General features: G+C 34.2%; 1 protein-coding gene and 1 pseudogene across 1 annotated transcript; one reads left to right on the forward strand and one right to left on the reverse strand.

Annotated features, from left to right (window-relative positions):
* The first annotated feature begins 1,150 nt into the window (after positions 1–1,150).
* Positions 1,151–6,039, forward strand: LOC128158745 (uncharacterized). The gene is made up of 3 exons (XM_052821697.1): positions 1,151–1,246; positions 1,631–4,013; positions 4,192–6,039. The coding sequence occupies exons 2-3, from the start codon at positions 1,635–1,637 to the stop codon at positions 5,779–5,781; spliced, it is 3,969 nt and encodes a 1,322-aa protein (XP_052677657.1). The 5' UTR covers positions 1,151–1,246; positions 1,631–1,634; the 3' UTR covers positions 5,782–6,039.
* A 14,924-nt stretch (positions 6,040–20,963) lies between these two features.
* On the reverse strand, positions 20,964–22,922 carry LOC128160908 (latrophilin receptor-like protein A; annotated as a pseudogene).
* Between the last annotated feature and the right edge of the window lie 2,511 nt (positions 22,923–25,433).

A 25,433-nucleotide genomic window follows, 5' to 3' on the forward strand; every position in this document is an offset into this window, starting at 1 on the left:
AAACATTCATGTGTTAACCGGGCTATTTTTCTTACAATTCTCTTCGGAATATATGTATCTCTTTCTTTGATAACATATTTTAAACCAAATCAGGATCAAAATCTTCTTAACATGCAATAAACTACACATTGCACTGCTTCCAGTGCAATTACATTTACACTATACATTTATATCTATAATATTAACGATGTACACTTGTATACATTTAACTATATTAAATCAACAATTTTTATTTAACACATTATCTATGATATTCCAGTACACCCCCTCCCCCCTACAAACACACACAAGAGCGAGATTAACATTAGCCTTTTGGCTTGTTTCTCAATCTTCTGTGTACTGTCATCATAATATGTATGATGAAATTTACTAAATAAATATTGTTTAAACTAAACACACACACATGCACGATGCAGTGGATTAAACTGTAAAACTGTTTAACTTTTATTTTGTCCATGGATGCTTACCGGTAAATAGAAAACTCTACACTAACTGTAAGGGGCAAGAGCCACCATGACAATAAAACCTATATTATTTAATACTGTGGTTTTCATTAATATTCAAGGGTATCAATTTTCGTGGATAAAGTGAAAAACACAGTTTTAAGGATACGTAAATTCGTGGCCAATGACCATATCAATACAAATTGCACATCAATGAACAGTTAACTTCATGGATCAACTTAGTAACGAAATCCACGAAAATTGGTGTTCAACGAATATTGATGAAACCACAGTAATACATGGGTATACATATATTTATCTTGTAGGAATCAAATTTATATCGTATCACCCAACACAGCTTATCAATGACCCAAATGTCGTATGGCTTATGTGGGGTGCAATCAGAGTTTGCATAATTATACGAAATAAAATTACATAAAAATGTCACTTTATTGAACTATTTATGAAAAATATATCAAAGCTGTTCTTTGAACATATTATTGGGTGATAAAATACGACCTGTCGTGATTAAATCTATCATAAAGCTATTTGGGTTCATTTAATTTTATCAGCTCGGTCGTATTTAATCCACTCACATTACATAAAGAACGATTTTGTACGAACAATGGCCCGTGTGTTATAGAAAATTGTGTTTTAATTCCCTTGACATTTTAAACAGGAAATTGCACTCGCCGCTGCAGAGTGATTCTTGATCACTCTACATGTAAGTATCCACAGTGAACACAGCAGAGCCGGAATACTCTAATATCCCTGTATCCATAGTCAAAACAACAATTCTGAAGGTAAATTATTTAAATGAAATTTAAATATTACTAGAAATTGCTTGTGATAAGGGTATTTGTCCGTCGACTGTTTAACTGTTTAAAATATAAATATTAAACAACTGTAAACGAGCAGGCAAATGGTCGATTCTTACTGAGATAACACGAAATTGATATACTGGAAAGATCAATTCATTCGTAATGGACATGTACGTATATTCACAAAATATGACAGAAGAGCACTATATATGGAATGTGCAGAACTGTAAATGATATGTTTGAAAACAGGAAACATCACTTAGAAACGAAATAACGTTTATAATAGTAGTCGCATTGTAAGTGTTTTTAACCACGTGCACTTATTTATACTATTTTCTATAAACAGAATTTGTTTTTTTTATACAGAGTCATGTACTTGCTTCCCAGTTTATTGATAGTCATTTGCCTAAGAATCGAAGTTAGCTTTGAACAAGATAGACCAAACCACGATGAGACTTATTTTGCTTTCAACTTTACCCATGTGGTATTTCATAGTATCCTGTACTGTGGGCCAAATATTATTTGCAACAAGTCTTTGCTGGCCTCGTTTAATTTATCGAATCTGCCAGCTAGTAGTGTAAACAGATGTGGAATCTGTTCGTGTCACGAAAATTGTGCAACTTTCCATTCACCTTCCAACTGTTGTCCCGATATTTATTTTCGACAAGGACTTCGAGAATGCCTGGATGTAAACATTTTATCAAGTAAAAAAATCTTTACAAAAATCATATCTTCTTGTCCTGTAGATACAAACGAGTTTCTTTCGAAAGAATGCGCAAGGAAGCGATCCAAAGTCGAATTGTTGCTGAACCCGCTTGTGAATAACTCCGACTTATCTGTGACATACCTGAATGAGTATTGTGCTACATGCAACAAAGTCGGTGATGTGATAAAATGGAATGCAAAAATCAGATGCCCTAATGAAACTGACTTTAATTATTTATCAACATATCAAGAAATAATAGAATTGGCCACCAGAGAATCTTGCAATATTGGATATTATTCTACTTTAAACCCCGATTGTTTAGCAGAGTCAGACAAAATTATTTCAACATGTAATGTATCAGGTTCCTGGCTTAAGTACGACAAACAAATAGATAAAGCATGTCAGAGCTCATATTTTGCTCCTATTGGGATTTTTAAAAACATGTATTGTATGATGTGTAATCCTCCCGAATATCAGAAGAATTTGATGATCGAGGAATGTACCAATGTCAGCAGTGTCTACAGAAACGCATGTTTGAATTTCCCTTCATCAGATGCGTCTCGGCCATTTAAAAACCACTTTTGCTTTCTATGTAACTTTGATGAACAAAATCAAACCTTTTTTAATGACGTTAGTTTCCAATGGGCTGATGAACGATGGAATGAAGAACCACTTGTCAAAAACTACCCCTTTCGCTTGATTGTATCCTTTTATTACAACAATGATGATTTGAACCGTTATATTAATCAATACATCAGCAACTCATCTGTAAAAATTCCGTCTCCGGTTCCAGTGAGCAAAGAAGGATACGGTCTTTTAGGGAAAAGCCACATGTTTTGTCCATCTAAGAACGAAACCCTTTTTCCTCCACCACAAGGGACCAACCCCATTCCATTGTCTCTTTCAGTGTCGGACTCTTTTGAACCAATGGAACCCCCCACAGAGGAAAATACAACAATAAATCTTCACAAACTAATTTTGAAAAGTTTTGCTTTTTCGGGCCGTGGTGTGTGTTCACAACAATTGTTACCGAATTACACCAAACAACTGCAACGTCCATGTTCTTGCGATATAGGATGTACCTCAAGTTGTTGTGATGATTTTGCATTTAAACAACCATGGATTTGCGTTGATAACCGATACAAAAGAGATAGCAAAGAAAAAGTCTTTATGGCTATTAACGGATGTCTTAAGGACCATAGGTTGGAGCCATTGTGCAAAGGAAGTTTCAATGAGAGTTATTATCACGCATTTCCTGTAACAACAACAATCGGATTTTTTGAATCCTACTTGAATGTATTTTGTTATTTTTGCAATCAATTCGTAAACAGCGACAACGCCAAAAGAAGTTTAAATTTAAGATTTAAAATCAGGATTTGGCCTTTGCTGTTGGATTGCAAAACATTTGTAAACTATCGCAATTTCCAGTCATTACAACGACTAATTGATGTTGCCAACAGAAAGTCGTGTATTTTGAGTTTTTTGCCGCCCCCCGATGCATTAAAATGCAGTGATCATTGTATTGAATACCGAGTACGAGCAATTAAAAAATGTAATGTATCTGGGACTTGGTTATCATTTGACGAAAATATACGCAAAGCATGTGAATATACAGAACCGTTTCGGTTTCCTCTGATAAAAATTGGAGAAGCTATTTATAAGAACAAGTTCTGCGGAATCTGCAATCCTGTCAAATCTAATTCTTTAGGTAAAAGATGCGACATTAGCTTTAAAAACACAAGCATTTCCAAAGCATGCGAAGAATTCCCAGACATAAAATCATGCTTTCCTTATAAAAATGTTTTCTGTAAATCATGTAGCCGTGGCAAAATGAATCCCGACTGTTACACAGAAATCACAGGATCGCCAGGATATCCAGGATATCCAGGATATCCAGGAATACATAGTCCAGCCCCACCCATTCCAGAAATTCCTACGTTCAGAACACTTTTCACACTAGATGCCTACAAAAACCATGACGACATCGATGGTCGCAAAACAAATGATACATGTCAGCATAATCAGATGTATGATGACGTACAGGTAAGTGCTGCTCAGCTTAAATGTTATTTATTTGCCAAATATATTTTTTATAAGTACAAGTTTTTAACTTATAAGTATAAGTTTTTTTATAAGTACTGGTATATATACGTAAGTATAGAACCTTTATATAACCTTCATAACCTTTATAAGTACTGATTTCTTTTCACTTTTTTTTCAGCACACTTGCAGAAATTTGACGTGTTTTCCAGGAAGACATTTGATAAATGACACGTGCGTTCCCCTTCTTCCGTTTACTTCAAAGTTGCGTTATACTTTGGGACTCACGATCAATGTTTCTGCTTTTATTTCAATCAATATAACAGTTAAAGACGCATTGAAAAGTACACTTGATTACCTTTCTTATCAGTTTTTTGCACGTACGCTGAACACGGATGTATTCATTGAAGAGATAATACTAATGAGTACTGAGGCTTGTTCAACAGCCTTTTACAACCTTCGTAATATATACTTGTATATCAAATTTTTTATTGACCAATATATACAGAGAGAACAAGTAGAAAATGCGCTTTTAAACTTTACCCATACTTATTCTGATTTAGTGCTTCATTTCTTTTCATTAGGGAAATTTGCTGATGTTGCTTTAAATCAACAATCCATTTATTTGCCATTGTTGCTAGGGAAGTTTGATAAAAATACAACTTGCGTCGTGCTGTTTAAAAATGACACATACGTTCATAAGTTGTATAGAAATACAATTGTAAGCCCACTGTTAAGCTGCAAACAGTTTGAAGTGCATAATAACGAATTCGGAATTGACTGGGCAAATATGAAAGAGGAGTTCTCTTTTCCAGGCTTGACTTTTTCTGTTCAACCATACCAAAAATTAGAACACGGCGGTACTAGAATATGTGTTGACGATTTGTTATTGTTGCTTCAAACGCAGAAGAAAGAGCTAATTAATACCAATAAAACAGCGTTAGAAATCATAACCCTTGTCTGTATAGTTATATCTTTAGTATCACTAGTGGTTACGTTTATTACTTATTTATTTTTTCCCAGCCTTAGAACAGTTCCAGGTCTCAATAATATGTGCCTTGTGATTTCTCTTTTTCTGGCACAGTTGTTTATGATATCATCACCCTTATTTCGTTCATCGGGACACAAAATTCTATTTGCTTCCACTCATTTTTCTTGGCTTGCAACCTTTTTCTGGCTTCAGGTTTGCTCGTTTCACATGTACCGCGTTTTTAGTGCAAAATCGCGATCGACATTTCATGGAAGTCAGACTAAAAAAGTAATGACACAATATGGAATATATGCATTTGGTTTGGCAGCATTAATAGTTGGAGCTAATATCATTAGTACATTGATAGTTTCTAGCGGTAAATTCTCGGGATATGATAAAATATCAACGCTGCTAACGTACGAAAAAGCTTTCATCATTACTGTCATCGTGCCCCTTGTTTTCGTGTGCATGACAAACATTTTCTTTTACATCTTGACAGCTTACAATATTCATTCTACGCCAAATGTTGAAAACAAAACAGGAAACAGGATGCATTTTAGCGTTTATATCAAATTATTTTCTATCACAGGTTTGTCTTGGTTGTTACAGATCATTGATATGTTTCTAGAAACAACAATGTTTACATACGTTGTGGCGATACTAAATGGCCTACAAGGTTTATTTATTTTTGTTAGTTATGTTTGCAATCGACGAGTATTGACAATGTATGCCGAAGTTTGTTGCAAAGCCAATCGTCAGCATTCATCACGATCATCTAATACTGCAAAAACAACACTATAATATGTTTTATTAATGCAATCGCGAATATTCGTCATTTTTCTGTTCATTATACTGCTGAATAATACTTATATTATGCCATTATTTTGAGTAATATTGTATTGGAACTTATAATGCTTTGTAAATTTTTAAAAAATGTGTGAATATATAAAAAGTATTTATGATCTCCATGCTTGTCCATTGTCATTATTCAAATGAAACGCAATATTGTGTATAGCTGGAATCAAAATAAAATGCACTTTTAAAAAATGTTTAGAATATACGTTTACCAAAACACCTTGGAGATTAATTGCATAATTTCATGAAAACGTTATATTGAATCAGTTAGATGCTTCCAGGATAAAGTAACTGTTGAATGATTTCCTTTAATTACTTAGTTAAGAAAGAGAGTGGTCTGACAAAATTGTAAATGTATGTATTTTAATGCATGCATACAAAACTTTTTATTTTAGATATTTCAAAATATAACACGTGCAACTTTCATATCATACCAAATAAAAGAGCCATCGTAACATTTTATAAAAATTGTTATTTGTATCGCCATTTTATTGGTTCTGTGGCCCGTTTTTTTCTCTTGCAAACCAAATACTAAATGACCATTAATTGGTCATTTTTGAGTTTCTAATTTTGGGTCATCAACGTCTTTTTAATTAGACGTTTTCCATACCAGCTAACTTAAAGGTCGTGAGTCATCTCTTTTTCTGATTTCTTAGCCAGTTTACCCATTCATGAATCTAAAAGGGCTTATAAAATTCTTGCTGTTAATAATTAAATCAACTGAATACTATGAATTGCATATTTTCGAAAGATCACAGAATAGCATCCCAAACTCTTATATTATAACTTTTGTGTTATATTTATTAGTCCGTCAGATTGTCTCTTTAAAAAAAATGATCATAAATAATAATTTAATAATGTCAAGAGCCCATGAAATTTGCACTTAGATTACAAACCAGAGACATTTGAACTGATGTTTAAATAGATTTAGAGACATCTTCTTCATAGTTAAACTATTAATAAAATGAGTGATATGATTTTATGTAGCTTCTCCAATCAAAGAGGTCTCATACAGATATACAAATTGAATCCATGTCAGATCTCAAATTTTAGTTGACAATTGAGTTGCCAATGCCGAATCTGCATGAGAAACTAAAGACAAAGAACGAAACTACTATAGCAACAAGAAATGAAAGAAGTTTATTGGAGAGAGAGTCAAATCCATGCATCACCACATTCATATGTAACGGGACCGTCTAGGGGTTAAGTCCCGTACATATGTATGTGATCCGAGTTCAAAAGGATAACGAGTATGTATAAAACGTAACAGGTATGAAACAGTATCATATAAAAATCCAAGGGAGTGTGAAGTTTACCATTATTAAAAGATGAATATGAAATTTAGCCCCAATCCCCGAAAGTACGTCTGTATCTGATATAATAAAGCTAAAGACTGACTAAAAACACCCCGACCGGTCGGGCTCTACAGTCCCGACACGTGCATACCACGCCCGGTCGGAATAAAGGGAAATAACTCTAAAATAAAAACAAGGAAAACCCATTACACCCCCCTCCCTTAAGATTCCACATTAGTCAAAAACAATATTAAATTACAATATATATCAACATGCTACATACAATTACAATATAAACAGCATTTTTCAAGTTATAATATCAATTACTAAATATATGTATACATGCAAAAAAACCAAAATGTATATTAAATTTATAAACAATAAAACAATAGAGTATTCACCTCACTTAAAGTCAATTCACTATAGTCTATTCCTCAAGAAAAAGGCCGTCCCTCTTCTTTAGCATCTGTAGTACCTTCTCTAGTTCCCTGTTCCGTTTTTCCAGCAACCTCCTAGCCTCTCTCTCACGATGTAGTTTTATTTAATAGGAAGGTATTCCTATGAAACTCCTTATTTCGGTGACTGAAGTTGGTGTTGGCCAATCACGTTGATTTTCTCAGGATTACCTCGAATGCCATCATGGGATACAATGTGTCCAAGGGCGGTCACTTGTTCCTGGAATAAAACTCATTTCTTTGGCTTGGACGTGACGTGCTAACAATGGCCAGGTAAAAATTTCGGATTACCTCGAATGCCGTCATGGGATACAATGTGTCCAAGGGCAGTCACTTGTTCCTGGAATAAAACGCATTTAGGTCGGCGAGTCTCCTCTTCGCGATCTCTCTTGCCCTGCAAAGATTATCCGTACTGTTACATATCCACGCCAGAAAGCTTTGTAGTTCTTCTCTGGTGTTTGGCAGGGCAGGGAGACACAGGCTTGGATAGTCCTTCCAGGAGGTCTGGGTTGCCATGGGGGTCCCTAAACTTTCCTTCTTGGCAGTGCTTCTATCCCGGTACTCCTCCAGCAAAATCCTCTGCCGCTTGAGTAAAGGCTGGTCCTGGTCGCTCAGAATCTGGTCCTGATACTCCCTGTCCGGTCCTTGTCACTTTAAACCGTCTCCGCAATTTCCTTCACTGTTGGGAGGACAGTCTTTGTCTCCTCGGTGGCTCAGGCACCCTTGAAAATAAAGAGTCCTGGGTCGATGTAACCCTTATTCTCCCACACCACCGACTGACATTTTAGCAATATGGCCTCCAGTCGTTGTGGATTCTTCTCATGCTTGCTCCTCAGGTGAGCCTTCGGACTTGCGGCGGCACTCTGCCAAACAACCAGCCACGGGGCACAAGAACTTCCTTGCCTGTATCCAGGGCCTCTCGTCCTAATGTCGGGTGAACTTGGACTTGGTGGGAAACGTTGTCACATTGCATTCACTTACAGAACAAGCCATGCCTCTGGGGTCAAACTTCACCTTAAGAAACTCCGTTTCCCATTGGCGTAACACTTCGTTGACTACTTTGATGTCTGCAAACAAGTCGAGAAAATCGTCTCCCATTTGTAATTAATATAATTAGAATTTATAGAATTTATTCATGTAACATTTTACATGCTAAGACAAATCCAGAGTTATACATATATGTCAAATGGACAACAGCCACCCCAGTGACCTAAAGAGTAGAAATCCTAACAAAACTATTCTACACTACGCGCGCTGTAGTAGAATACAACATATGTGGGAAGGGTAGACAAGTCACCGAAAGCAAAACCCATGGTGAACGTACATGTCACCCATTCCACCGTTAGGAATGCAGGTCCAATACTAATGTCCTTTACCGACACACCTATGCCATAAATAGATATATAACTCCACCAGGTGATTTTCTTTTTAACAACAGTAAACTAATTGCATGTACATGTATATACTAGTAAATATATATTTAGTTTAAATAACAAACAAATAACACTCCTCCCCCCTCTTAATTTTTTTTTAATTTTGAATTTACGGAGAATATCTGGAAACAGGCTTGATAAGCCTTCCTCTCAGAGACTGTTTAACAAATTGCAAGGGTGAGCTAGGCTAGGAGTGAAGAGATGCTCGTAGAGCATTATCGTTGTCACCTTCTTCGTTGGAGTTCCTATCTGATTAATTTTCAGGCTCAATAACAATCGATTCATCCGAATCAGAAATGTACTGATTTTCTGATATCCCGACGCATTAGAGCTTTTTCAGGTGGACAACATAAAGGACATTTGTTTTTCCAGTAGATGAATTTTCAATTTCATATGTTATATCGGATAACTTCCGTACGACGGCATATGGTCCAGTCCATCCGGAACCTAGTTTTTGTTGTGCATTGGGCGGATACCATCGCCATACCAAGTCGCCTGGTGAAAAAGCTCGAGGTTTTAACTTGGTATCATAATACTTCTTTTGTCTTTTGAAAGTTGACTTCAAGTTCTCATGAACTATGGAAAATGACATTTCCATTGAGTTCCGCACCCATTCTACATAAGAACTGTAATTAACATCCTTCGTGTTGATGTTGCATAGGGGCCAGCTATGACGTCAATTGGAAGCGTGATTTTTTTCCCAAGCATTACAAGATTTGGAGCACATTTAGTACTTTCATGGACAGTTGCACGGTACGCCATCATCAAATATGGTAAGTGGTTATCCCAGTTTGTTCTGTTCTCATTTACAAAAATGGCCAGCGAGCGGGTACTACATCTTTCCCATACTGAAGCTGTGATAACACAGCACCGACTCTGTAGGCGCTGACATCTGTGTCTAATATAAACGTATCATTTGTCGATGGATAAGATAGAATTGGCGCGGTTGTCAGTAGATGTTTTAAGCTATTAAACGCTTTTTTCGCAGTCCTCAGACCATTCAAATTTCCAGTCTTTTTTGTGTTAACCGGGTCAGTGGATAAGCTACGTTAGAAATTTTTTTTCTATAAACCGTCTGTAATAGGAAGGTATTCCTATGAAACTCCTTATTTCGGTGACTGAAGTTGGTGTTGGCCAATCACGCTGATTTTCTCAGGATTACCTCGAATGCCGTCATCGGATACAATGTGTCCAAGGGCGGTCACTTGTTCCTGGAATAAAACGCATTTCTTTGGCTTGGACGTGACGTGCTAACAATGGCCAGGTAAAAATTTCGGATTACCTCGAATGCCGTCATGGGATACAATGTGTCCAAGGGCGGTCACTTGTTCCTGGAATAAAACGCATTTCTTTGGCTTGGACGTGACGTGCGAACAATGGCCAGGTAATAAAAATTTCGGCTCCGGCAATTTCGGTGAAAAGTGTAAATTACGGTGGGATTAGTGAAATTGTATTTATACCCGTCTGTTAATATACATTTGTAGAGCATTCTGCAAAATTTTCAGTGCAAAAAAACCAAAGGATTTAAGTGAAAATACCAACAGGTAAACAACAAAGGCCTGTAAAAATGTTCAACAAAAAGCCCGTGGAGGAGAACTCACCGAAGCCAGCTGACGAAAACAAACAGGTAACGGTACCTTTAAAGGATTTTCAATCCTTACAAAAGACAGTAAAAGATTTAAGTAAAATTTTTTCGAGATATGAGCCGATATACAGTGAAATTCAGGCCATTAAAAAAACTTTAGAAGATCCAGATATGGGGATATCAAAAACTGTCAATTATATTGGAGAACAAGCAGAGAGTAATTACGACGAAATTCATATTGTCCGCGCAGAAAACGCACAATTGCGGAGGGAGCTCGATCTCATGAGGGCTATGCTGATCAAATTCGATAGAAAAATTGAAAATGTGCAGTCTGAGGTAACAGATTTGAGGGCAAGGTCCATGAGAGACAACATTTTTATTCACAACTTTCCGTACAAACAAGGCAAAAATTTAATGCAGATCATCCCCGAAACAATTAAAGACACATTAGGAGTCGATGTCCAATTCGTGAGAATCCACAGAAACAGCGTAAAAGGTGTTGTTAATTCCAAACCAGTGTCAATTACAGGGAAATTAGTAGATCGAAAGATGAAAGATGAGCTACTACAAGCTCAAAAATCTAAAAAAAAATGGCAAAGGTAACCCTCCCTTTTTTCATAACAACACAGGAACCCACAGTTATGGTGGAGGAAAAAAACCGCATTTACGCCATCTCAGATATGTTAAGATCGCAGAATATCAGAACAAAGGTCGAGAGGGGCCGAATCGTATTACCAAACGGCGAAAAGTACCAGGAACCAATTCCAAAACTGGAATCTTCTGATGTATTACAAATTGCGACGCAAGATGTGGAACCAGTAGATTCCGTTTCAACGGACCCGACTAAAAAAAAAAGGGTCGGAAATATTTGCAAGCAGAGCAAGAGTATCATCATGTAGCGATGTCCAAAACCTTTACCAAAAAGTAAATTTGGACCCATATTCGGCATCAGCTGATCACAGAATTCTTGTATATCGGTTCTCGGACTCCTCAAGCAGGATCCAAGAAGGATACTATGACGATGGGGAGCATGGAGCGGGCAGGCGCTTACTACACTGTATAAAAACTAATCAAATGCAGAATATAGCGGTGGTCATTACACGGCGGAGTGGTCAGACGCGACTGGGTCCCGAGAGATTCAATATTATGGAGGAACATGTGTGCGATGTTGCTAACTTACTGGACAACCTATAAAATAGGTTTCCTTGCGAAACCTATTGCGAATCCTTGCGAATATTTATATCGGATCTAAAAAAAAACCTCCATAATTTTCTCGCACAATGTTAAGTGCAATGTATTTATTTACACGTGTGAACATTATACCAACTTTCAAATGTACAGTTACTCCACCTAATTTTTTTTCCGGATTTATTATGTTCAACTATTTCATTCTTTTTTTAACTGCACATATAAAACATCCGGTTTGTGTTTATGGACACTGAAATTGCAAAAGTTGACGTTTACCTTGTGTCATAGTTATAGTGAGCATGTCTACACAAAGGTATTCTATCTTCTTCATACTTTCTCTTCTTTCACTCTCTTTGACATTACTGTTTACCCAAAATTTTATTTGTTTGAATTACTTCATTATTTTCCACGTTTGCGATGTTAATTGTAAGTTAAAAATAATCTGTCGATCGGCTCATGTCGTACATTAAGATACTTTCTGTAAACTGTCAAGGACTGAATGACGATAAAAAAAGAAAAGACGTTTTCGAGTATTACAGAAAACAAAACTGTAACATTCTTTGTTTGATAGATACTCATTTCACAGAGGAAATTGAAAACAATATCAGAAACGAATGGGGTTTTGAAGTTGTATTTAACCCTTATGCATCTAATTCAAGAGGAATTGCAATACTTTTCAGCAGTAATTTTGAATATAATATATATGAGTGTGTGAAGGATGATAATGGGAATTTATTAGCTTTAGATATCAAAATTGAGAATAAGAGATTAACTTTAGCATGCATATATGGACCTAATGAAGATTCTCCCACTTTTTAGCAAACACTATCAGACATAATAACAAGAATAAATAATGAAGAAATAATTATTGTAGGTGATTATAATATGGTTATAGATACATCCAAAGATTATTTTAATTATTTGCATGTAAATAACCCGAAAGCAAGAGGAAAACTATTAGAGCTAATTAGTTATTTTGATTTAGCAGATATTAATAGAGAATTTCACCCAAACATAGAAAGATATAGTTGGAGAAAATCTAATCCATTAAAACAAGCAAAGCTAGACTTTTTCCTGATATCAACTTCATTGATAACACAAGTTAAAAAATGTGACATATTAACTAGCTATAGGTCAGATCATTCACCAATTATGATATTGTTGAAACTGAATGAATTCAAACATGGTAAAGGCCTATGGAAATTTAATAACTCTCTTTTAAATATACCTGAATATGTACAATCAATCAATAATCATATTGATGAAATTAAAAAACAATATGCATTGCCTATATATAATAGGGAAAATATTTTAGATTTACCAGACCCTGAAATACAGTTTTTTTTTATAAATGACCAGTTATTTTTGGAAACGCTGCTAATCGAAATCAGGGGTAAAACTATTTCATTTGCAAGCTATTTAAAAAAAAGTAGATCAATTGCTGAACAGAAACTTATAGAAGAAATAGGCTCATTAGAGGAAGACTATGAAATGAATATGGATATAATATATGAAAAGAAACAAGAACTAGAAAACATAAGAAAACATAAGCAAATGGGAAATTTAGTTAGATCACGAGCGAAATGGCTAAGCGAAGGCGAAAAACCTACCAGTTACTTTTTAAATTTGGAAAACAGACATTATGTAAATAAAATTATACCTAAGCTTATAAAACAGGACAACAATGTACATGTAGAAATTAATAAACAGGAAGACATTTTAAAAGAAGTGGCAACTTTCTATAAAAATTTGTATAATGCAAAAACAAATGTAGATACAGCGGAATTTGATTTGAATAGAATAACTTTCACAGATGTTATGAAATTAAATGACTCAGAACGTGAAAAATTAGAGGGAAAAATTACATATGATGAACCATTAACAATATTAAAAAACATGTCAAATAACAAAAGCCCTGGAAGTGATGGCTTTACAGCTGAATTTTTTAAAATGTTTTGGAACAAGTTAGGATATTTCATTATAAGATCTTTAAACTGGGGTTATGAAATTGGAGAATTATCATCAACACAGAAACAGGGGATAATAACATGTGTACCAAAAGAGGGTAAAAGTAAATTTAACATTGCAAATTGGAGACTTATAACTCTACTTAATACACTTTATAAAATTGGATCAGGATGTATAGCTAGAAGGATTAAAACACTTTAAACAAAATAATAAGTTCAGACCAATCGGATTTCATTTCAGGCAGATATATTGGCGAAAACACGAGATTAATATAAGATTTAATGAACTACACTGAAATATGTAATATTCCTGGAGTCCTAGCTATGATTGATTTTGAAAAAGCCTTTGACTCGGTGTCTTGGAAATTCATTCATAAAGTCCTATCCTACTTCAATTTTGGCCCGTCAATTTCAAATTGGGTTAAAACTTTTCAAAATAAGTCTGTGTCATGTGTAACTCAAGCAGGAATCTTATCTAATTTTTTAAATTTAGAAAGAGGCTGCAGACAAGGAGACCCTATTTCTCCATACATTTTTTTGCTATGTGCTGAAATATTGTCAATAAATATAAAACATAACAAAGATATTAAAGGTATAAAAATAAACGATATCGAATATATAATATCACAGTATGCTGATGATACAGTTATAATTCTGGATGGATCAGAAAAGTCATTAAATGCAACAATGGAAGAGTTGGAGAAGTTTTATATCATGTCAGGGCTTAAAATGAATAATGCAAAAACCCAGATTGTATGGATAGGAAGTAAAAAATAATCGGAAGACAAAATCTGTACAGAAATTAATTTCGAATGGACAACAAACTTTAAACTTTTGGGCATTCACTATGATGTGGACTTAACAAGAATAAATAAATTGAATAATGACAAAAAACTGGTAAAAATAAAAAGTATAATAGAACAATGGAAAAAGCGTAACTTAACACCAATTGGAAGAATAACTCTTATAAAATCTCTAATCATATCTCAACTTAACCACTTATTTATAACTTTACCAAACCCGCAACCTATACTAATGAAAGAACTAAATAGCATTATTTTTTAGATTTCTATGGAACTCTGATGTTGATAAAGTAAAAAGAAAGATTGTTACACAAAAATATTCTCATGGAGGGCTGAAAATGCTTGACTTAGAAAATTATATAAAAGGATTAAAATCTACATGGATAAGAAGAATTCTTTTTAATAACAATTCAAAGTGGAAAACCTTGTTACAAAACATAGTAGATATCGAACTTTTATTAAGCACAGGAACTGAATACTTAGTTGGCCTAAAAGAGAATATTAAAAATGATTTTTGGAAAGATGTTTTTATAGCGTTCAAGGACATTCAAGATAAAAACCAAATTAGTAATTGGAAAGAATATATTAGCCAGCCTTTGTGGCATAATAAAAGATTTAAAATAGGGAAAGAAACAGTTTTTACAGATCTTGGTATAAAAATAATATCATATATGTCAATGACCTACTGAATGAACGGGGGAATTTTATATCTTTAGATACACTAAAATTGAAGTTTAATATAAAAACAAACTACGTAACTTTTTTAGGAATCAAGCAGGCTATAATATTTGATATGAGAAAGTGTAAAATATACTGAGATGTATGTTTAGATAAACTTTTTATTCCGATAAATATCCAGATTTTTGTCACAACAAGAAAAGGATCAAAAGCTATGTATGATGTATTAAATAGATCAGAAGTCAAGCCAGGTGCACAGGAAAAGTGGGGGAAAATCTTTGAAATTACTGACTTACAATGGAAAAAGATATATTCTATCCCATTTTTTACTACCAATAGTGCTAAGTTACAATGGCTACAATATCGCATCAATCATAATATTTTAACAACAAATAGTATTATGTTTAAAATTGGGAAAGTTGATTCAAAATTATGTAATCTATGTCATAGTGAAGAGGAAACAATTTGCCACCTAATGTGGAATTGCCCAACTGTACAGCAGCTTCTTAATAACTTCATAAACTTTTGTCAAATAAAGAATATAGATATTGAACTGAATCAAGATACTTTCATGTTTGGAGAATACAAAACTAAAGAAAATATTAGACAGAGCAATGTTATATTTATGCTAGTTAAGCAATACATATACAGAAGCAGATGCTTTAAAAGTAACTTATCAGTCCTTGGAGTACTACATGAGATCGAATCATATATTAAGGCAATAAAATACACTGCAGGTGTGGAAAATGAAATGAATGAATTTAATAACAGATGGGAAATATGGCAACATTTATTTACATAATTCTCTCTCTTTCTCTCTCTCTCTCTGAGACAAGTTTTTTCAATTTAGGTCATTTAACATTTTTTGAAAACTTTCATGCTTTGTCATTATGATACAATTGTTCTTGTATGAAATTAATAAATTCATTAAAAAAAAAAAAAAAAAGAATTCTTTGGCTTGAGTTTTAAATTTTGCGGATTTTAATCCGTCGAAAACTAAGGTTAGATTTTCCAGTGTCTCCTCAAATGTTGATCCGAAAGTAATGATATCGTCGTGATATTTTAGACATCGCTCCCACTGTAATCTAGAAAGTATGGCTTTCATAAGACGTTCAAATGTGGCTGGGTTGTTGGAGAGGCCAAATGGTAAGACTAAATTGAAAGAGCCCAAAAAACAAACCTTTAAAGTTTATTTCCATAAACCAACAACTCTTTGAAATAGACTACAATCGGACAGGAACATTTTTAGTTGGCCTATTTCTACTTTGTTAATTGACTCTTGTGGGGCTGGGCTTGTGGCCGCGAGCGCAGCCCGCTTTAGTTTAAATGACTAATGTCATTCCCGCTTCCGGTTTCTAATCTATTTTGTCTTCTATTGCCCTGATTATGAGGACAATTTTTGCTGATGTGGTCACTCAAAAGTGTCTTTTGAACTAATCGATCAATTGATTTCTCTAGATCTTCATTGTTTGTTTGATTACCAGAATCATTTCTTTTTGGCGAGATCAAAGCGCTGCACTGCCGCTGTGGCAGTTTTTCAGTGTCTCTCGGTTTTCTTAACGCATCCTGCGAACTTTCAAATGATTCAAATTCCAGGGCTAAAGAAATCGCGCGATCTATAATGATTTTGGGTGTGAAAATTGCACATAATGCTTTAACTCTTGAGATCCTAACAAATTGCTAAACTGTCAGACCTTCGCGCATCTCGAGTGGAAAGGATGGAAACGCACGACTAGCTAGTCGTCTTAGCGTGTACCCGTAATCCGCTATACTGATACACCAAACTTTCTACGTCGGTTTCTAAAATCGCACCTGTATGCGGTTTCACGCTCGACTGGACAGAATCTTTGTGTAAGCGCGCTTTTAAGCTCAACGTAGTTTTTAAGTTCGCGATTTGTGAGTTCACTTAGAACTCTTTGAGCTCGTCCTCGAAGACAAATGGCCAGCTGAGTAGCCTTTTTACCTTGTCCATTCGTTCCAAAGCGACACTTACTCAAAATGGCATAAATAATCGGGCCATTCTACGTTTTCCCCCTTATAAACATCAGGTTCTTTGTGCTTTCGAATCCTTTTGCTGATTCAGAAAAATCTGAAGATCTATCATGAAAATTTAATATCATCTCAGAATCCCTATCTAAACCAAATTCAGGTCTCATACTTTCATTTTCCGATGAATGCACAGCAAAATCTCGCTGTTTAAATACCCGCGAATCGCGAAAATTTGTACCCAGACTGTCCTCAATAGTTTCATATTGGTGGGTCACGTGATCCGGCGATCTGGTTATACGTTTTATATTTGTTGGGGTATAATATACATTTTTCTCGTAACATGGACTGTAACTCGACAATTTACCCTCATAATCGGGTTTATTAACAAATTTTGGAACTGATCTCTCCGATTGATCTCCAGGATTAATCGATGGATTTTGAGAAAACGAGGTTTGAAGTGTGTCGTATGCTGAGTGGCGAGCAAGTAAGTTACGAGGCGCGGACACAAAATTTACTGTGTTTTCTGAAACTTGAACAGTTTCTTTGATTTCCATTTCACGTTTATCCACAAATGTAGAGGATTTGTCATCGTAACTACCTTTCAAAAGAAAACTTCGAAGAAAAAACCGCAGCAATGCTAAAATCCCTTCCCTTATTGGCATTGTCTACAATAAACAAAGACCATAAATTATACACTGTAAAACACTGAAAAATAGCTCAATTATCCTCGGAGCGAGCCCCCAAATATTTATGTAACGGGACCGTCTAGGGGTTAAGTCCCGTACATATGTATGTGATCCGAATTCAAAAGGATAACGAGTATATATTCAGTGTTTAGAAATTATATTCTGTAATAAATAACAGACATAAGCAAATATAAATGTAACAGGTATGAAACAGTATCATATAAAAATCCAAGGGAGTGTGATTTTTACCGTTATTAAAGATGAATATGAAATTTAGCCCTAATTCCCGAAAGTTCGTCTGTATCTGATATTATAATAAAGTTAAAGACTGACAAAAAACAGCCCGACCGGTCGGGCTCTACAGTCCCGGCACGCGCATACCACGCCCGGTCGGGTTAAAGGGAAATAACTCTAAAATAGAATAAGGAAAAACCATCACACATTATTCTTGTAACGTTATTGATAAAAATAAGATTTTTTATCTGATTTCTTCATGATAAATTTTCATCTCAATTTCAACGTATTAAAACGAAAATGCAAGTTTGCTATATGATTCACAATTTGATACGCTGTTGGAATCAATCGCTAAATTCTATTATAAAGCATCTTTTAATGCCATGATTTAGGTACCTGCTAGTCTGGTATAGCCTAATCATCGTATTTATTTCAAAGAAGCAGTAATTGTATATTAGTTTTAAAGCATATGGCAAGAACAACAAAATTTGTGTAGCTTAAACTTTAATACAAAGAAGCCAAACATTACCAATACACAATAACCTATTTTAAACCACATGCTTTCCTGTTTATATAGTGACCCATTCATTACACTAGTGTCCCCGTGGATAGTAGTCTATGTGTTTTTGTTATAAAGTTGAATCTTGTTACAACAAGAATGGAACATTGTGTCGTTAAGATGAACCCCCCAAAAAGCTGTGTCATATTTCTATTATACCTAACAAAATAAACACGCAAAAAACAACAGTATTAACGGCAAAAATGCACTGCTTTGAAATTTTATGGACAAAAATGATTTTGAACGGTACAAAATAAAAAAGTCCTATAAACCTATTTTTTTCTGTCTCCCTGTCCGTATAACACCTCAATATATTCAATATAATAGTAACAAAAAATGTAAGATTTATTCTAGGTAAAAAAACCAACAGAATTAAGAAAAAAGCGCATATAATAAAATATAGGCAATCCTGAATAGTTTGAAATATGGTTAAACTGGTATACAAAATATTTTGCTGTTAACCTTAGATATAGTCCACGGTAGTTATTAAATAGTAAACCAGCTTTTATTCGCATGCAAAAATTTCGGACGATCTCACTAGACTGGATACCATCTCGCGAGAATCAAAGTAAAACTTTTGAGAAACAGATAAATTATGTAATTTTAAGAACATTATGATTTTATGTAAACAAAACAGTATATTTCGCGGAGTTATTTTTTTTAGGGTGTTTTCAAAGAGACAGACGACACTTGACCGACGTGAACTTTGACGTCACAATAAGGGGAAAATACTCTAAGTAGTTATGTAAATCTGCTGAAATATAAATACCATAATCTTCTCAAAATCTTGCAGAGCTAACGAATGGGGACATTTCTTCAAAGATAGGAAAAAGCTGTAACTTGCTCTTATTTGGATGAATGCTCACATTTATTTTATTCACTATATTTACGGTAATTTCCAGGAATGTTTTTTAAAAGGGGGCGTGGCAACATCATTCAAAAATTCTTCGCAAGCAAAAAGAAAAAAAATTCTCAAAATCAGGAAAATTCTAATCCGGGTGAAGAATTGGGAGTGCTTAGTATGCCTTTAGCTCTTTAGCTGCTCAATAGTGTCTTTATTTTCACTTCCATTTATTACATGCTCCCGGGGGATCCATTTTCCTTATATGATCAGCAAGTTTTTTTTTGTACGTAAATTTGATTTTTTTTTAAAACGGGGGAAGGGGGACGTTGTGATAAGTCAATTTTTTTTTATGTAAGTTTAAGAAAAATGTCTGCTGCAAGAAAAGAGAAAATAAACTGTAATGTACATTATGTTAAAATCTTTATTATTCAATAACATTTAAATTTATCCGAGATAAATTCTATGTATAAATAGATAACAAAATCTTATGAATGATGAATAATGAAAATTTACTGGAAAAAATAGGCATGTTTATTTTATTCTGCATTCAAAATCATTTACTTTACGTCGCTACTTTTATTTTTATTGTTTTATCCTAATTCATTATTTTATCACATGCTGCGCTTGCCCCAACGGTCGCACTGTAATACATATTAATGGTTCTAGCACCAAAAAGACAGTCTGGAATCATTTACTAGATCTTGACCTTAAAATATAAAAAAAAAACAAACACAAAAGTTCATTGTACAAACATTTGTACGACTTTCAATTATATGTCTGTTGTTGTTGTTACTTCTAATGATAATCTTTATTTGCTGCACATGCTAATTAAAACAATGGACTTCCAACAGGATTGATTTTTTAACAATACATTGTTGTTTAATAAAATAAGGGTGAAATGTAACAGTTTATAAGATTATATATGTGATTTTTAACCAGTGTTTTGAGCTTTAAAAAGATGAAAAGTAGTGATTGGCATAGGTACCCGCATACGAAAGCAACTGACAATCCATCGAGAGGTCGTTGGAACACACAGTCACGTTTCTTTAAAAGGAAAATGCCAAAACCTACTAAATTTTCCCTTCTCATCCTGATTTCTAATCAATCAACTCCTATGTATGATATTTCATACACTATGATTCAGAAAATTTGTTATTAATGTTCTAGTGAATCATTGATTAAGATGCTCAATATATCGTGTATGAAATCAATTTAGAAATTGGGATTAAAACGAAATAAACATTGAATATAGAACTAAAATATTAATTTATTCTGAAACTTTTTATAACGCGCAAGCTACTTCGCCTCTTATGTATGTTTTTTAATTTATACACCGTGACCCTGCTTTAATATCGTTAACCGTTCTATTTTCTTCTAAAAACAAAGTCCCCGAAATGTATATTCAAATTGATTTAGTGTTCGTGTCTAGCGTTGATTTTGCGAGAACTTTGTCGGGACGAGCCAAACTTGTTGAACGCCTTTCTGTACAAATTAAACACTCTGTTATTATACACGTAGCTTGTAAAGAGGAACAAACCCTGTAGACCATTCAGGATAGCAATGATGTACATGTAGGAGAGGACAGACACGCCAATGAAAGTGTCCACAACCTGAAGAAGCCACGACACCCCCGTTAGAGTAAACAGTTTGACGTACACTGTGAGTTGAATACGATAGCCTGTCGTACTATCAACGTTTGGTGTTGATTGTATCTTGTAGGCGGTAAAAATGTAAAACGTCATATTAGTAATACAGACGATCAACAAAGGTCCGATCAGTGTGACGATAAAAGCCGTTCTACTCGTCATCAACGTCATCAATTTGTCATAACCAGTGAACTCGCCGTTCGTAATAATCAAAGACACAGTGACATTAGCGGAGACTATAAAAAACCGAGATACCGGTGGCGTACGCGAGATATTTTAAAATAGTCAATCTACTGTACGATTTGGTATGTACGCTGCGTGTCTCTGCGTGAAAAACACGATACATATGAAAAGAACACACTTGAAGCCAAAAAAAATGTCGATAACCAGAAAAAGTGAGTCGAAGCGGACGCAACAATCATTGACGTTGAGCGAAAAAATGGTCTGACTACTAGACAAAGTTGTGCAAAAAACAAAAAGATAACTAAAATCATATTATTCCAACCTGGAAGTGTACGCAGACTTTGAAACGCACAATAGGTAAGGAATGTAATCAACAAAAAGAAAAGTGATACACAAATAAGTGTCAAGGTTAAAATTGACAAAGTTAGATTTTCATGAATCAAGACCTCTTCAAGCGTCTGTATGTACCTTTGTATGTCCTTGGCACAAACTCTTAATCCACCACCAAAATATGATTCAAATTTATGAACTGAAATAAAAAATCTGGAAAAGGAATATTCGCTTCGAATAACGGTCCAATCAACACCAAATTCATTGCCTTTTAAATGAATTTGTAGACACGTTAGAATCGGACTTACCAATATATTTTTATATACGCTCGAAAACTTTAATCCTTCATTCGCTTTTATAAAGCAATTTTCTTCTTTGCTAAGTTTCAATGCTAGATACGATAACATAAGTGATTCTCCACTCCTCGTTACTGTGACAGCAACATCAACGTTATTGTCAAGCATCCAGTTTGATGAAGTTTGAGTGAAGTTTATTATAGTCTGTCCCAAGATATTTATGCTGCATATTTGAACGATTTTTAATAAAAATACACATACCTGTGACTGAAGTGCAATTAAAATCGATGAAAGGGAAAATTCCCAAGATAACTTCATTCACACATTATCATTTTTCCCTCGTAAAAATCCACAGGAACGAAAACAGATTTCCTACGGAGATTTATAATGGGGAATGTTGACATCTTTTCTCCATTCGGAAGTACTCGGGACCCCTCGCGCAATTTTTCAACGTTATCATCCGGGCGTCTTCATCTCCTTGGCAATGGAAAAACCTCGTAGACTTTTTATTTTTAGCCGTGTACTGATACCCGACAAGCAAGAGGGGGCGTTTCAAAGGGGAAATCTTGGGATTTTTTCATACTTTTGAATGAACATCGTCTGAACCAAGAGGTATTTATAAATATTGAAAAATTTAAGAAAATATGCGGCAAAAATATCTTGGGACAGACTATAGCTTGGATTCCACTGCATCCCTGTTTAGGAGAGTATCTGATTCGAATACTTTAAGATATACGAGTAGATCCCCATTTCTCACATTAGTGGCACTGCAAGTGTAAGAACTTATAATAATCAAATCTTCTATAAAAATAGTCTGGCTGATTAGTGATTCCACCGTAGAGATGATTTGCTTTTGTAAGCTTCGTAACAGAACTTCATGTGTGTCATTATTTTCTGTGAGCTTTATAAACTTCATATTCAACGTTAAAGTGTATCTTAGCTGACTTGTAAATGAAAAGAACGATAAACAGGCTCCGTTTTGTTTATATTTTCCCGGAAAGCATGTGTAGTTTCTGCAAGTATGCTGAAATAAAATCAATAATTTGAGAGTATCAATTTGTAAGAAAATATTGGTATTTTAAAGGATTTAATACGTCTAGTTTTTACTAACCCCTTTAGATGAGATTTTGTGGCTGTATTTGTATTAGAAATAAGTAAAACTATGTGTCGTAATGAACTAGTAACAGAAAGAAAGTGAGCGCACAAGATTGTAAGTTTGCAGGAATCCTCGACACGAATCAATTGGGATTTAAATGTCTATAACCTCGAAAGGCTATGTAGAGGTTTCAACAAAAATATATTATGTTGAGAGTCGAAGTACATGGCTATTCCGGTTATTAAAAAACTCACAAAGCTTTCAAAAAATGGCAATGAGAGGTAAACCAATAACTAGTTGGAAATGTTAATGAAAACATTATTTAATGAAGTTATATTGTGTTATCCTAAAAAACTAGTAATAAGAAAAGAATTTTTTTATAGTGTTCATACAGCAGATCTAGAAATCAATAAAAACAAATTAAAATATACCGGTATATTATAATTCAACATCATGTTATAATAACATACATTTAAGACAAAAAAGTTTAATTTTTTTTAAAAAGACCACCAGTTGGATTTGAACCCAAAACACTGAATGTATGTATTCACTAAATCCAGGACGAAACCACTGAGCCACGGAGACTTGTCAATATATGCTCTATAAAGTACTGTTTGAAACACCACTGTCATATCAATGGACTTTGTTTTTTATCCTTCAAAAAATAATTTGAAAAGTACATAATTAGTCATCTCTGGGTCATCTCTCCATCTTTTTTTAAAATGCGACATTTTTAATGTTGAAATATGTTACCTTTACACGTTTCAAATTTGTGGAGAGAAGACCCAGAGACAACAAAATCATTTTAAAACAGTTGTAAATAAGTAGGATTTTGCATGAATTGCATCGTGTTGCTATATTAAGACCCATATTATAATAAAACCTTTTGCATTTCAAATATTTTTCCACTCATTCCACATCCAACAGAAACCAAATAACGGTTATAATTCGAAAAATATTCAAAATTAATTGATGAAATTTTCACTCTCCTTGTGCACCCAGATTCCTGCCGAATCTACATCTTAAGCGCCCACATTCATTATAGAAAATTCAAGCCATAATCAAATATAAAGGCATCAAATGAAAAGAAAACAAAATCAGCCACAGAAATTATCAATATTCGGTTATTGATAACGTCTATGTTTAGCCAGATGAGGTTGAAGGTTTCTGTTCGTTATCTTTATGTAAAGATAGGAGACAAATATTTATAGCCATTATGTAAAATCTATTTATTTTTATAAATATAAAAAAAATGAAATGTATTAGAAATTACAAAAGAAACCTAAAATAACGAAAAATTATACTTGATTTTTTTTTTAGCATTTAATATTATCTTTTTTATTGAATGCCTAAATAATAGTATATAACCGCAAGGACAGATCTTTACTTAATTTACTTGATTCAGATATCTTGCAGTTCATTCTTTGTACCAAGAAAAGAATGAGTTTTGCTCTTAAAAGTATCTCAATTTCTTCAACCATTGTTCCAACAATAGACAAGTCAGAGGAAGTTTTTACAAACATTGAACTATTTGTATACCAAAATGTCCAATTGTTATTACATATGAATAAATTTGATCTTGAGACGTCTTAAACCTCCACGTAAACAACGTGTTTATGAGAAAGTTGTTTTAAATTTTTATACCAAAATAACTATCAAAACTCTTTAAAATAAAAAAAAAATGAGATGTACATACCATTATCGATTAAAAAAACACGAATAAGGACTTACATGGTATTTATCGTACATTTGGTTCGGTAAACACACCAAATGATTTTTCTCAACTGGAAAATCACTGGAATCAGAATAACTCGATAAACCAAAGGTAAAACGGAAACTCCAGACCAATTCATCGTTTGAAATAGTTATATCAATTGGAACTTCTTTTTTTCTCTGTATACAATGGTGCTACACTCAGTTACATTATCAATGTTGCATTCTTCGCAGAATACATTGTTAAATCTGGAACAAGGATGCACGGAAGGGAATTCTTCACAAGCCCTTACTAAATTTGGAACTTCTTTTTGTATGCAGGTTTGGTTTGTTTCTAAATGGTAAACATTAGTAGGGTTACAAACGAGACAAAAAATATTTTTGAATACACGCTTCTTGGAAAACGTCGGTGGAAATGTAAAAATATTAGCTTTTTCACATGCATTGAAGACATCCTCATCAAAGGTTTTCCAAGTTCCAGTGACGTTGCAGGTTGATATGTCTACGTCACATACGTCACTACATCTCATAGCTGTGGTTGGTGGATTAAAACTGATGTTACAGTTGACCCCTTTGAGGTGGTTTACAAGATGACTAATATTTCTAAAGTTTCTGTAA

The sequence above is a fragment of the Crassostrea angulata genome, chromosome 8 (genome assembly GCF_025612915.1).
Source record: "Crassostrea angulata isolate pt1a10 chromosome 8, ASM2561291v2, whole genome shotgun sequence".
Classification (NCBI taxonomy): Eukaryota; Metazoa; Mollusca; class Bivalvia; order Ostreida; family Ostreidae; genus Magallana; species Magallana angulata.

Bases quoted from the DNA above. Each gene is read 5' to 3' on its own strand.
- LOC128158745 (XM_052821697.1), top strand. From the start codon at position 1,635: ATGTACTTGCTTCCCAGTTTATTGATAGTCATTTGCCTAAGAATCGAA. The intron at 4,014-4,191 runs GTAAGTGCTGCT...CTTTTTTTTCAG, and splicing joins AGATGTATGATGACGTACAG to CACACTTGCAGAAATTTGAC.